Source organism: Rhinopithecus roxellana, chromosome 2 (assembly GCF_007565055.1).
Source record: "Rhinopithecus roxellana isolate Shanxi Qingling chromosome 2, ASM756505v1, whole genome shotgun sequence".
NCBI classification, from domain to species: Eukaryota; Metazoa; Chordata; class Mammalia; order Primates; family Cercopithecidae; genus Rhinopithecus; species Rhinopithecus roxellana.
Window position 1 is genome coordinate 190,533,514 of NC_044550.1, and position 15,335 is coordinate 190,548,848.

At 34.8% G+C, this 15,335-nt stretch overlaps 1 protein-coding gene across 3 annotated transcripts in view; it reads right to left on the reverse strand.

The window, feature by feature from the left end:
* The window catches only part of BBS7 (Bardet-Biedl syndrome 7), a 55,765-nt gene that overhangs the window by 34,512 nt on the left and 5,918 nt on the right, over positions 1 to 15,335 (reverse strand). For 2 of the 3 annotated variants that reach the window (XR_004055466.1, XM_010362560.2), the window contains exons 3-8: positions 12,952 to 13,014; positions 11,255 to 11,430; positions 8,748 to 8,934; positions 5,151 to 5,223; positions 4,361 to 4,477; positions 2,612 to 2,742 (exon numbers count right to left, since the gene is read on the reverse strand). Coding sequence is in view for 2 of the 3 variants with exons in the window: in XM_010362560.2 (XP_010360862.1) it covers positions 2,612 to 2,742; positions 4,361 to 4,477; positions 5,151 to 5,223; positions 8,748 to 8,934; positions 11,255 to 11,430; positions 12,952 to 13,014 (747 nt within the window). In the remaining variant the exon portion in view is untranslated. The remainder of the gene's footprint in view (positions 1 to 2,611; positions 2,743 to 4,360; positions 4,478 to 5,150; positions 5,224 to 8,747; positions 8,935 to 11,254; positions 11,431 to 12,951; positions 13,015 to 15,335) is intronic. The other variant, XM_030925277.1, reaches the window with a different exon arrangement.

A 15,335-nucleotide genomic window follows, 5' to 3' on the forward strand; every position in this document is an offset into this window, starting at 1 on the left:
TCCTGAAGTGCTGGGATTACAGGTGTAAGCCACTGTGCCTGGCCAGAAACTCTGTTTTTAACAAACACTCTAGGTCGGTGGCTTTCAAGCTATTTGGAAAGCAAGCAATAAATTTTATATTACAATCTGGTATACATTCACAAATAAACATATACAGCAATGTATCTAACTTAAAAGATTTGTGTCATACTCTGATATGTTCTAATCTATTCTATTTTGTTTTTTAAAAACTGCACTGGCAACACACTAATTGGTTTTGACTAGCAGTTTGAAAAACTCTGGTATGTAATTCTTAGCAGGCAAGGCTGAGAACCTTTGTTTTAAAGGAGGGAGTGGAAGGAAGGGACACTAGCATTAAACCGGACAATCAACAAAATGCTAGTTCTCTTCACCTACCCTATAGGGGGCAAACCTCTGAGCTATCCTGCAAATTAGGCTGTGATAGCTGTTACTGAGGCTAATTACCTGAGAAATTCAAGTAACAAAGGTTTGATTATAAATCACATAAAGTTAGATTTACAGGTGGGGTCAAATATCTGCATTTTTAACAAGTGTCCAGTTGATGTGTATAATAAAAGTTTTCAAAAAATTGTGTTTTATTGATCTGACAACTTGATTAGAACTTCCTTTAATTTACTGAACACAAAACACTGGAAATCACCTGACTTGCAGAATAATGTTTTACTCAACCAATAGAAACACGTACATTCTCACTTTCTGAGTGGTTTATCAGGGAACTATTAATTACAACTTTAGAGAGTATATTTAATGCAATATACTTGGAAAACATTTTTAAAACTATTCATTTCCTTTTTTTAACTGTTCATTTCTATATACTTTTTTGCTAATAGAACATTTTAATGAAATTCATTTATCTTATGTACTTATATAAAAAAATTGGGGCTACTCTGCACACTCCCTATGGGGTAGCCTTGTTCTGCAAGGAGTAGGAAAAGAAAAACAAAGGAAAAAGGAAGGAAGGAGGGAAGGAAGGGAGGGAGGAAGGGAGGAAAGAAAGGGAAGAATGGGAGGAAGGGAGGGAGGGAGGGAGGGAAGAAAGAAAGGGAAAAATGGGAGGGAGGGAGGGAGGAAGGAAGGAAGGGAGGGAGGGAGGGAGGGAGGAAGGAAGGAAGGATCCTATAACCATAAAATCAGAGATCCTGGGCAATATAGTATGGATAAGTTTTACGTAAGAAAACATGGAACTAAACTTACAAAAAAAAGACCTTGGTCCTTCCTCAAAATATTGGCAAATGAATATATAAGTTTAAGTTAAAATGCAATGTTCAAGGTATACATATTTTCTCTTTTTATGATTTACCCCTTAACTTATCTTTTTTGATTAAAAACCATCTACCAGTCCAGACTGTGTCAGACAGTAGGTCTTCTCCTGATTATAAAAGCAACATTATAAAAGTAAGTGATGATGTGAATCCAAGATAACGCAGAGTACTCCCAACCTAAGAATAACCTGAAAGCAGGACCTCTGTCATTAGACAGAAGAAATAAGAGGAAGATAGGATTTCTTAGTGCCAGACCTGGCAGAACAGGTAAATACTATGACATTTCTGGGGTTTAGAATAAAAGTCAAAGAGCAGACTTGGGGTCTGAATAGGAAAGTTTCTCAAAGGGCTGATGAGAAAAAGCAGGAGATCATCAACAACGGATTATTATTTCTAAGCCTAAACTATTACTTGCCTCATTAGCAGGATGACTTTTTACACCAAAACAAGATGAACAAATTTGAAACCAATCTAAAAAATAACCTCAACTGTGTAACATTTTTATCCCTATATTTTCTAAATGATATACTTTACCTGTGCTTCAAACCACTTGTATTTTCTGAACTGCATTTAAAGTTAGGATTGGGAGGTACCACTAGTAGAGAAATTAGACCAAAAAAAAAAAAAAAAAAAAAAAAAGAGTTGACACTTGAGTTGTGAACTCTTTTATTTTCTTTAAGTTTAATAGCCTCAGTATGTCCTATATGAGGCAGGATAGGGAAGCCCTGGATTGAAGAACACTAGTTCATGAAAAGGAAAGATTCAATTTATGCCAGAATGCTTCTCTATGTAACTTTATAGCTTGGCATAAATCAGCTTACTTACATTTAAAATTTGTGAACTAAAATTACTTTTATCTAGTATTTCTTCTTATACAGGCAGCCCTTGAGTGGGTAGAGTGAAACTGCTACTTTTTTCCTTTTGCTTAAGGTTATTTCTGATACTGTCCTAACAATATGAAGTTTATTCCTAAAATCTTAGTATTTTAAGACAACAGATTCACTTATATTAACCAAACATATAAATATTGCTCCCATAAAGTATCATTATACGTTATAAACTAAGGCAAAATATTTAATACTTTAGATACTTATAATAATACTTTAAAGTATAACGAAAAAGTAATTTATTATCCTGCTTAAAGGCAAGAGTCTATTATTCAAACACAAGAGAAGTCTGGAGAAGATTCTGATAACATCAAAATAGCAGTATTTTAAACCAAACACAAGATTTTAATATATTTTCACTTAATAAAATTCAAACCATCTGTCATCTCTATAATAATTTGACAAATAATAAGCATATATAGTCTTTTTTAATGAACTTACCTGATCAAATCGTAGAACAGGTTCATTTGCATTATCAAAACTATACACTTCCACCATTCCATCATCTCTCCCAACAAGTAAATCTTTAACCCCATCACCCACAATGTCAAAGCTGTCAATACACAAAATACCTTTAAAAAGAGATATGTGATAAGTTATTAAGAAGACTAATAGTTATGGTCAAGTATATGCCAAGTAAGAATGAAAATAACACATATTCCGACTGAGAATGCTGAGTAAATATCTTTGAGCAAAATCGAGTGCTCTTCTCTTGTCCATCCACATTCATCTATTTCCAGGTCTTTAAATATAATCTGTATGAGAACGGCCCCTACATTTATATCTCCCTCCAGCTCTGGCCAAAGCTCCAGACTGATATATTCAATTTGGTATCTTCTCACAGACATCTGCATCTTAAACTTTCCATACCCCAAACAAAACTCTTTATTCTCCTTTTTACCATACCCCCTCAATACTGCTCCTCCCTCTGTTATCCCTCATCTCCATAAATTATTCTACCTAGCTGCTTAGACAAAAATTCTGGGCTACATCTCTGATTTCTTTTTTTCTCACCACCCCTCATATCAAAACCACTAGCAAATTCCATCTTCTCTACCTCCACAATATATACTGAAATTGTCTCCTTTAGGTTTCCAGCTACTGATAGCCTAGACTAAGCTAGCCTAGACTAGAATAAATTATAATAACTCTTCCAACTGGTCTCCATGCTTCCGATTTTGACATGCTTCCTCCCGCCCCCTCCAATCCATTCTCCAAACAGTGTCCTTTGTTTTGTTTAGGTTTAGTAAATTAAATGTCACACTCCCACTGACAATTTTCTAATGACTTCCTACAGCACCTAGATTAAAATTCAAACTGTTTTCCAAGGCTTACATAGTTTGGCTCTACTCTACCTCTCTGACTCCATCTCCTGCCATGTTAACGCATTTAGCCAAACTGACCTTCCTACTGTTCCTCAAATGAATCAAATCTACCTCCACCTCAAATCTTTCACACTTACTTTTTCCTATTCCTGAAACATTTCTTGCCCCGCAAATCTTCATATTGCTAACTCTTTTTCTTATCAATCGGATCTCAGTTCAAATTTCACCTCTTCTAAGAGGCTACCTTTGACAACCTGGTCTAAAAGTGACCCTCCACCTTCTATCATCACTCTCCAATACACTGCACTGTTTTATTTTCTTCAGGTGACTAGGTAAAGCTGTCTTATGTATTTATTTGTTTTTACTCTGTCTCTCCTAATAAGTATTTGTTGAAGGAATAAATGAATATATGAACATCCTGAACATACACATAGGCATCTCACTATCTACCAAATTAGTTATAAATTCTCCTTAGAAAGTTATAAATTCCTTAGAAAACAGGAATATTCTCTGACCCACTGCACTTCTTCTTTGCTTCATAACAAAGACTCCTAGATTCCAATTAATTCTGTACCTCAGACAACTAAATTACCTCAGACAACTAAAATCCAATTAAAACTGGATATTAGCATAAAACGATATTAGCCTGTAAAAAGTATCAATACCAAATTACTATAAGCATTTCTTACTTTAAAAAAATTATGCCAATAGTATAACAGACCTGACAAATAAACAAATAGTAGATAAATCAAGGTGTGAATTGCTAAGTCTGCTATGTAGTATAAATAAAATAGAATAAATTATATAATTTAAGATACTTAATAATCATTGACACCTCAGAATCTGAACTACATGAAAAGCATACCTCCCCTCTTTTTCTCATTTTGAATTTCCCACTTGTGTATTGGTTTGGATGTAGTAATCTGAATAAGCCCAAGTTTTCCATCTGATGTCCCAAACAAAAGGTCTTCTCCAGAGTCACCTAGTTATAATTAAAGTCAACATATTATATTTCTCCTCCTACAATTAGTAATCTCTTTAAAATTAAAATATTGTTATGTAAAAATCTCATTTAAAAAATATTACAAAAAGACATAAAACTTAATTTTTGAGAATGGTTATTATATATTCACTCAATTTTATAGTTATAAGAGATAAGACATTTCCCCATTATCTAATTTTAAGATGATGAAATTAGGTTGGGTGCCATGGTTCATGCCTGTAATCCCAGAACTTTGGGAGGCTAAGGTGAGAGGATCATTTGAGCCCAGGAGTTCCAGACTAACCTGAGCAACATGGCAAAACCCTGTCTCTATAAAAAATACCAAAAAGCTAGCTGGGCATGGTGATGTGTGCCTGTAGTACTAGGGAGGCTGAGGCGGGAGGATCCCTTGAGCCTGGGAGGTCGAGGCTGTGGTAAGCCGAGATTGTACCACTGCACTCCAGCCTGGGAGACAGAGTGAGAGCCTGCCCCCCAGCCCCCCAAAAACAAAAAAAATGGAGAATTAAAAGTTCAATAACTCGTGCTGTTAGTTACTGGCAAGATCCCAGAAAGACAACTGTCTCATTTCTAGTTTATGTCCTTTCTACAATTTCCCATTTTCACTTAATATTAAAACACATAGTTGATTTGTGAAAAATAAAATCCTGATTACCGCCATTTCCATTGTGTAGTGCTAAGACAGTAGGGGGGCCAGGAACTTCAATTTCATACATCACATCAGATCCCTGAAGGAAAAGAAATATTTAAAAACTGAAACAGAATACAGACTGAAAATAATAGAGGCATTCATGAATAACATCAATATTCAAATACAGTACTCTCAGTAACATCTAGAATAAAATTGCTTTAAAAATTAGGTTATGAATACAACTTGCATTTGTTAGCAATTTTGCATATATCAACTGATTTGAACACATATATATACGTATATATATACACATATATATACGTATATACACACACATATATACGTATATATACACACATATATACGTATATATATACACACTATATATACGTATATATATACACACTATATATATACGTATATACACACACATATACGTATATATACACACACATATATACGTATATATATACACACATACACATACGTATATATATACACACTATATATATACACACACACATATACACACACACATATATATAATGTAAAAGACCATGGAGAAAACATTTAAAATATTGTCTACCCTTAATACATTTTAAATATGTTGTTTGCCTGAAAACTTGACACTGGTAGATTTTCCTATCAAGTCTCTAGGAACAAATTATTCCCTTTGTCCTCTCTAGGTTAACTGGAAGGCTTTAACTTGGAATACATCCAAATATTTTAATAGACACAAAGTTACTTCCTAATGAAAATGTTGGCCTTGCCTTTGGGTATTCCCAAAATCTGCTCCAGTTAGAGGCAGAATGACCTGCTACTTAGATAAAAAAACCAAGTTAGGTCCTTTTATATTTCTCAGTTTTTCAATTTTGCTACTTGTAATGCTTGTCATTTTGGGCACAGTATTTGTGATGCTGTTAAAGAATGAGTTAGAAGAACTTATACTGACATGGAAAAAATATCCATGATCTAGAATTCAAAGAAAACACAATTTGCAAAATGGGCCGGGCATGGTGGCTCACGCCTGTCTGTAATCCCAGCACTTTGGGAGGCTGAGGCGGGTGGATCATCAGGTCAGGAGTTCGAGACCAGCCTGACCAACATGGTGAAACCCTGTCTCTACTAAAAATACAAAAAAATTAGCCAGGCATGGCAGTGCGTGCCTGTAATCCTAGCTATTCAGGAGGCTAAGGGAGGAGAATCGCTTGAACCCAGGAGGCAGAGGTTGCAGTGAGCCGAGATTGCGCCACTACTCCAGCCTGGGTGACAGAGCAAGACTCTGTCTCAAAAAAGAAAAGAAAAGAAAACACAATTTGCAAAATTATAGTAAATATGGTATGACATTTTTGTTTGTTTTTTTTTTTTTTTTGAGATGGAATCTCACTCTGTTGCCCAGGCTGAAATGCAATGGTGTGATCTCAGCTCGCTGCAACCTCCACCTTCCGGGTTCAAGTGATTCTCCTGTCTCATTTCCCCTAGTAGCTGGATTACAGCTGCAGGCCACCATGCCTGGCTAAGTTTTGTATTTTTAGTAGAGACAAAGTTTTGCCATGTTGGCCAGGTTGGTCTTGAACTCCTGACCTCAGGTGATCCATCTGCCTCAGCCTCCCACAGTGCTGGGATTACAGGCGTGATCCACCACACCGGGCCTAAAAAAGTTTAAAGTTTATTTAGAAAACATAAGAAAGCCATATGCTTCATCTTTTTTTTTTCTTTTTTTTTTTTGAGCCAGGATCTGGTTCTGTCATACAGGCTGGAGTGCAGTTCAGTGGTGTGACCATAGCTCACTGCAGCCTTGACCTCCCAGGCTCAAGTGATGTTCCCACCTCCGCCTCCTGAGTAGCTGGGACTACTGGCATGCACCACCATGCCCAGCTAAACTTTTTTTTAAGAGATGGGGGTCTCACTATGTTGCCCAGGCTGGTCTTGAATTCCTGGACTCAAGTGATCTTCCAACCTTGGCCTCCCAAAGTGCTGGGGTAATAGGCCTGAGCCACTGTGCCCAGCAAGCTTTATCTTTTATTTAAAATATCATTTTAAAATTTACAGTTTTCTACACATAACTATATAAACACAAAAGAATATACACAAAACTGTTAAAAAGAGGCAACCTCTGGAGTAATGGATTATTCATAGAGATAGATGGGGAGTGAGAAAAAAGTATGCAGTGCAGAGGGAAAGACTTCAATTTATTTTCTACAGATCTTTAGTAATTTTTTTTAAAAAGTAATAAGCATATGGCTCTCTTGTCAAACAAAGCAGAATCCTAGAATTCAGTCAATTTCTAATTGAATGCTAAACAGCTCCTGTTAAAAGCCTTGTTCAAAATAATTCATATTTTAAAGCACAGGCTATGGGGGAAATTAATCATTCATAACTCTAAAATGAACCTTTCTTCTTTTCCTTTTTTTTTATTTTTATTTTTTTGAGATGGAATCTCCCTCTGTTGCCCAGGCTGGAGTGCAGTGGCACAATTTCAGCTCACTGCACAACCTCTGCCTCCTGGGTTCGAGTGCTCTTGTGCTTCAGCCTCCTTCCTTCTGAGTAACTGGGATTACAGGGGTGTGCTACTGCACCCAGCTAATTTTGTATCTTTAGTAGAGACGGGGTTTCACCATGTTGGGCAGGCTGGTCTCAAACTCCTGGCCTCAAATGATCCTCCTGTCTCAGCCTCCCAAAGTGCTGGGATTACAGGTTTGAGCCACCATACCAAGCCTAAAATGAACCTTTAACATGACTTTGTCCCTTGGGGGTAAAAACCTCATAGACTCACTGGATCTTTCCTTCTACAAAAGTGCTGATGCCAAGAAATGGCCATCTGTCTATGGAATTCCAAAGAGTGAGATAGCCTGTGCTGGCATGGACTTAACAGCTAAACTTTTTCATCAACTGCACCAACTATTACCAGCCTGTTTCTGATCCAGTTCATCTATCTGTTATATGCTATTTACATTTAAATATTATTTTAAGCATCCTATAGAGTGTGTGTGTGTGTGTGTTTGTGTGTGTGCATGCATTTTACTGAAAGCCACTCTCAAGAAGATATAGTGGTAACTATTATTACTCACAACAGTGACCTGAAGCAGTTGTTTTAGTCAATCGTGGTTTTTACCAGAAATATAAGGACATCAAAACGATTTTTCCCTCTATCACTCATTTACTTATCCAACAAATATTTACTGAGTGCTTATTCCATATACTTCCATAAATGCTGGATAAACTCAAGTTATATAAAACCCTCCCCCCAGCCCAATTTCTTCCTTTAATTTGATTTTTTGGGGAAGAGAAAGGTGATGGAAGAAGAAAACAAAACAAAAAGGCAGGCAAAGGTTATCTGTAGTCAGAGTACTCCATTCTGATAATAGTTCAGAAATTGTGGATGGTGAGGCAAAAAATATCCCTTTTCTTCCAAATATGCTTCTCTAAAAACTTACAAAAGAAGACATTTGACTCAAGTTAAAAAAATTAATGTGTCAAATTATTTAAAAATTGTTTCCATATATTTATATAAGCACTTAAAACAGTAACCACTACAGTTATTTATCTCAAGTACATAATGTTCATCAATATTCTTTCACATAAATTATAAAAAATTAGAAAAACACAAATAACAGCAACCTGTAAAACTCTGAGCACTCTGTCCTGGCAGGCCAATACAGGTGTGATACGAGATAATCTTTCCACTGGAAGGCAGATAACATCATTGATTTTATCCCCAGAAAGGTAATAATGTTGGTCTTTGCAGTCACAATAATGGTTATAGATGTAACTTGCACTGAGAAAGAGGTCTGAGCCAGATATGTGCCTGAGAACATTAAAATAGTAATTTTTAAAAATAAGCACAGGTACTGAATTTTTTTCAGAGATAAAAACAGAACAATTTACACAGTTTACTAACATTTTATTATAGACTTAGAGAACACAGTTTTTAAAACTTTCTCCTACTTAATTTCTAGTCTTTTTGGTATAACACTGTTTTTGATTTTGAAAGCTGAAAATGAGGATGTTAAGGCCTCAGGCTTCCCAATAAAACTGAGCTCAGAAAAATGGAAAACAAAGACAAGATAATGATAATTTAACTGTCTATATCCAAAGGCAATTAATACGTCAAAAAATGACTTCTTTGTGTACTATGTGCCAAGTACTATCTTAAGCGATTTTTACGTATTAGATCAATTAATCATCATAACTCTATAAAATAGGGACCATTATTATTCCTTTTTACAGGTGAATAATAAAATGTTAAATAACTTGCCTAATGGCACCTAATTATTAAGTAGTAGATTAGACTGCAACTCAGTTTTTTGCTCGAGTTAGCTTTCTTACCAGCACACTAATTTGCCTGAAAAAATCTATTTTAAGTGACTCTACCTCAAACTAAATGATAAACAGCAGAAAAAAAAAATGATTTCATTAGAACTTCATTTTGAAAAGAGAAATGAAAACAAGTTCATTTCAAATTACACTTAACAAAATTTAGTCAATAGTCATAACTACGTTCTAATTCTTAGACTAAATCAAGTTTTCACTTGGGTGAGCTAAAATGGCTTGACAAAAATTTATATGTAAGTGTGATATATTTTTCACTTCTAGATTGTTATTACCATATTTATCATAAAGAAGGTAATTTTATTTGAATGTTTCATGTATTCCTCTACCTCCAAGTTCTATTTAAAATTTTTTATATTAAAATTGTTATCTAAAGAGCTTATCCTATAATAATCATCCCTGATTTTCTCTTCTTCAGTTAAGTGGCCTCACTTTGTGGCTCTGCATATGATTGAATAGTCCTCTTACTATTTTTATCAACTTCATGAAATTCTCTGTTTTTCAAAAATTTAAATTCCATTTTGAAACCAATCTGTATTATATTTGCATTATATTGGCCAAAGTACTATTTAGCAATCACTATTGCTGACATGAGTGGGGATACACGGCAGCATTAAGCAGGAAAGGATGTGTAGTGACTAATGTTAAGTGGTCAGTTTCCTTACTGAGTATCTTCAAGTTATAACTTTTGTTTTCCTATAAAATCTTACAAATGTGGGGATTCAGATAATCAATTTTCAAAAACTGAGTAAAGAACTTTTCTACCCCATCTTTGCCACTCTAGTAAAAACATTTAAGAAACCATTTAAAGAGACTATTACTGAGAAACTCCGTATCTTTCTCACACTACTATCCATATACCTTTCCGAATGTAGAGTTATGCTATTAACACATTACTTTTAGTATTTCACAATTATCATTGGCCATGTCTATATACAACTGTATTTCAAAAGTGTTACTATTCTTGTTAAACCATTTGAAATTACATATTTCCACTTATCATTGTTTGTTACCTAATTTTACCAAACCAACATTTTACATCTCAAACATCAGGAGATACGCTGTGCATTATACAAAACTTTGGGCTGAATCAGTTGTTTCTAGCCTAAGCATCTGACTGATTATACAACTTGGCTGCACTAGATTCAAAGGAAGAACTTAAAAAATAAAAATAAAACCTACTCCTGGTTATTCTGATTCAGTAGGTATGAGGTGGGACAAGGAATTAAGTGTCCCAAGGGATTCTTCTAAGTAGCAAATTTAAGAAAGAGTGAATTAGATTAATTTTAAAGCCCTTTTCAGCTCCCTGTGATTCAAAAACTAAAATCTGAATTGCAAAATTTCACATCAGGAAGCCATTTAGGGAGCTATATTTCACTTAGAGTCTTACCTTATATACCTGAAATTATACCCTATTGGTAATCACTAACTTTGACAGCCTTGTAACATAACGATGCTACCTGAAAACCAGAATTAGCAAAAATAGCCAAGGAACATAAAGGTAAATATCTAGAAATTTATTTTCAATTTTTTCCCATACCTTGATAATGAATCAAAACTGAACCAAGTAGTCAAAAATGATTGTATAAATACGATGAAGTTTTTTAAAACAAAATTTCAACAACCAATTTCATATTGATTGTAGGCCAAATTTAGTTTCTGACTAATAAAATACCTTTAGTTAATTTTATTTTCCAGAAAGCCTATTAAGATATGATACTTAATCAGCTGCCTTACATCTATCCAAAATATTATATATAAGTATGTAAAAATACAAAAAGGAACAATAGACATACATAGCTTTAATGCTTTCAGTGAGGTTTGTTTCAAAAGAGAGGAACTGTTTTCCTCTTTTTGTGAAGGCTCTAATCTCAGATGCTGCAGCAATAAAAATTTTCTCCTGAGGTGTGTTGAGAACCCCTCCCAGTTCCAGTCTTGCAACCTTCGGCCCTGGTAAAGTCTTGAACACTGCCTGAAAAAAATCATTCATGAAAAAAGTACACAAATTATTGTGAGCATTTTTTCCTTTACAATACAAAATGTTATGTTAAATTTGCAAAATATTATAGTTCCACTATACAGAAATAATTTTAGATAATAATCTGTACACTTTAGTAGGTCTTCAGGTTTTTTGCTGTACTCAACTTTTAAATATATATTCCCACACATATTTGCATGATGTCATTGAAATCTAAATCCTTACAATTCAAAGTACAGTTCACTAAGCAGCAGTGTTAGCATCACTAAATTCATTTAAAATGCAGATCAAATGAATGAGACTCTGTATTTTAACAAGATTCCCCAGCAAGTTCCTATGCATATTGAAGTTTTAGAGGCACTGGCTTAAACAATACTCCTATGAACAGGGAAGTCCATTTGGCAAATTCTTTAATGAGGTCCAATGAACATGTTTTTACACTTCAATCATCTTTTAAAACTAATCTTTCCTGGTTTCTTTACAATTTTTATAAATTTTAATAGTAAAGGACTATAGAATTTACTGAAAATGTGAATGTATGACTTAATACCTATAATCATATATCTATTTAACTGAAAACAATATTCATTTCATTAAGTTTTTCATGGTTATTTTCCATTTTATTATTTGCACCAGCTTCTTCTCCTCCACTTCCTCCCCATGACTTTGTATACAGAGAATAAGATATCTGGGAGAAAACGAATAATGGAAACACTGAGTTTCTGGTAGTTTTTATTCTCTTCATCTTTTTGGAAATTCCATATAGTATATAATGAATACCAGAATTCACATCTCAGACTCATCATTCTAAATTTCTAATTATGACCTGTAAATATGATAATATAACAGTAATAACTTACTCGATTAGGTTAAATTAAGTGGCAAAGGTTGTAGGTTAGTTGCTTCCATGATTACATTATGCTACATAAGATTCTTTCTTAGCAGACTAGAGAAATTTCCTGCCGGCTTTGAAGAATTAGATTACCATGTTGTGAGAAGGACTGTGAGAGGACCACACAGCAAGAAATTGTAGAGACCTCAAGGAACTGAGAGCAGCCCCTGGTTTACAGATATTAATAAAGTGGGGACCTCAGTCCTGTAATAGCAAGGAATTGAATTCTGCAAACAACCACATGAGCTTGGAATAAGACCCCACACTCTAGAAAGGAACACAGCTTAGCTGACACCTAAATTGCAGCTATGTGAAACCTTGAGCACAAACTCCTGTGCTACAGAAACTGTTAGATAATAAATGCGTGTTAAGGCCCTAAATTTGAGGTAATATATTACACAGCGTAGAAAAGTAACCCACAACCACAGGATGCCAAAGGTGCCTTACAACTAGCTAGCAAATGACTTTTGTGCTGCCTGCAGACTCATACCTCACATTAACTACTTCCCTCAGAACCCATTTTCCATTATCTGTATTTCAGGAAATTTTTAACCTAGTATATTCAATAAATAGTGCATTCTGTTTTAGAGAAATATTTTTCCCCTTCACAAGGCTATACTTACTCCTGCTTCTCCTTTCTTCATGCCAAAGCACATAACTACCCCATCATGATCCCCAATAACCACCTGTAATAGATGGAAGAGAATCTAAAATTACTATTATTAATATTATGACCTAATAATTATATACAGGGAAAGCAAGATTCTTAATTTATAAATATTGACTTAATAGAGAACAGAAAATCTAGGAAAGACACCCCCACAAAAAATAATCCTCAAAAGAACAAGAGCCAAAAGAGAAGGATATGGAGGGTCATTAGAAAAGTAATTGGCCATAGATTTTGTTCCTATAATGTTAATAGGACAACACAAATATGGTTTTTTTTTTGTTTTTTTGTTTTTTTTCAACTTTTATTGTAGGTTCTGGGAATCCACATGCAGGTTGTTATGAAGGTATACTTCCAGACAATGGATTATGGTCAGAAATGCCTACAAAGTAATTTTTTTTTCATAACTGGAGCATAAGAACATTTTAAGATTAACTTTTAAAACAGATTATCAAATAAAGTTGTGAGTGACATATTTAATAATTTTAAACACCTTTTATAAAAGTAAAATTTTAATGTATGAAAATGTACACAAAATATTATAATGAATTATCATGTGCCCATCACCTAGTTTCAACAATTACCAACATGCAGACAATGAATTATTTTGAAATAAATATAGAGGGACATTTTAGCACTTCTTCCCAAAAGGAGATATCAAACAACCTTGGAACAGTTCCAGTCCATGGCCTGTTGGGTACCTGGCCACACAGCAAGAGGTGAGCAGCGGGAAAGCGATCATTTACAGACTGAGCTCCGCCTCCTGTCAAATTGGCAGTGTCATATTACAGTCTCATAGAAGCACAAACCCTATTGTGAACTGCACGTGGTTGTATGCTCCTTAGGAGAATCAAACTAATTCCTGATGATCTGAGGTAGAACACAGTATCATCACAAAACAATCCCAGCCCCATTGGTGGAAAAACTGTCTTCCACGAAACTGGTTCCTCGTGCTAAAAAAAGTTTGGGAGCTCTGGTTTAAGAAACTACTAATCTGGCCGGGCGCGGTGGCTCAAGCCTGTAATCCCAGCACTTTGGGAGGCCGAGACGGGCGGATCACGAGGTCAGGCGATCGAGACCATCCTGGCTAACACGGTGAAACCCCGTCTCTACTAAAAAAAATACAAAAAACTAGCTGGGCGAGGTGGCGGGCGCCTGTAGTCCCAGCCACTTGGGAGGCTGAGGCAGGAGAATGGCGTAAACCCGGGAGGCGGAGCTTGCAGTGAGCTGAGAACCGGCCACTGCACTCCAGCCTGGGTGACAGAGCGAGACTCCGTCTCAAAAAAAAAAAAAAAAAAGAAACTACTAATCAAGTTTAGGCATAGTATCAAATAGGAAGAGTCACAATCATCTGAAAAACTTATTTAAATACCCCTCCTTATTTCCAACTATGTATCTGTGTAAGCTGATTTTCTTCAAATATTTCAACCAAAACAACATAGCACGAGATTGAATGCAGTAAACAAATATGAAAATCTATGTGTGTATGCTTATGCCAGACATTAACGAAGTTGCAAAAAGTGTAACATAATGACACTATACCCACTAAATTCTTTTTTGTTTTGAAAAATAATTATTTTTCATAAAGACATGTTATATAAACATGTAATGAGTTAATTTTTTAATAAAATAGTTTAAGCATTTCTTAGTCTTCATTTTAATACAGTAAGTATTGATACATACAACTTATATAAAAAAATGTTCTTTGGGATCCTCAATCATTTAATTGTGTAAAGGGGTGCTGAGACCAAAAAGTTTCAGAAGTGCTAATCTAGTAGACTTAATACAATAAATGACAATCAGAAATCTGTTGGTTTACCTTTTTTATTCATTTAATTTTATTTTTTAATTGACAACAATTATACGTATTTGTGGGGTACACAGCAATGTTTCAATACATATAACATATACTGATCACACTGGGATAATTAGCATACCCATCATCTAAAATACTGATCACTTCTCTGTGTTGGGATCAGTCAATATATTCTTTTTAGCTATTTGAAACTATATATTGTTAACTATAGTCATCCTATAGTGGTATAGAATACTTGAGCTTATTCTTCCTATCTAGCTATAATTTTATATCCTTTAATAAATGCCTCCCTATCCCTCCCTTCCCTCTACCCTTTGCAGCCTCTAGTATTCTCTGTCCTACTTTTTACTTTAACGTGACCAAATTTTTTTAGCTTCCACATATTAAGGAGAACATGTGGTGTTCAACTTTCTGTTCCTGGTTTATTTCACTTAACATAATGTCCTCCAGTTCCATCTATGTTATTACAAATGACAGGATTTCATTCTTCTCGCTCTTTTTTTATTTTTTTGAGACAGAGTTTT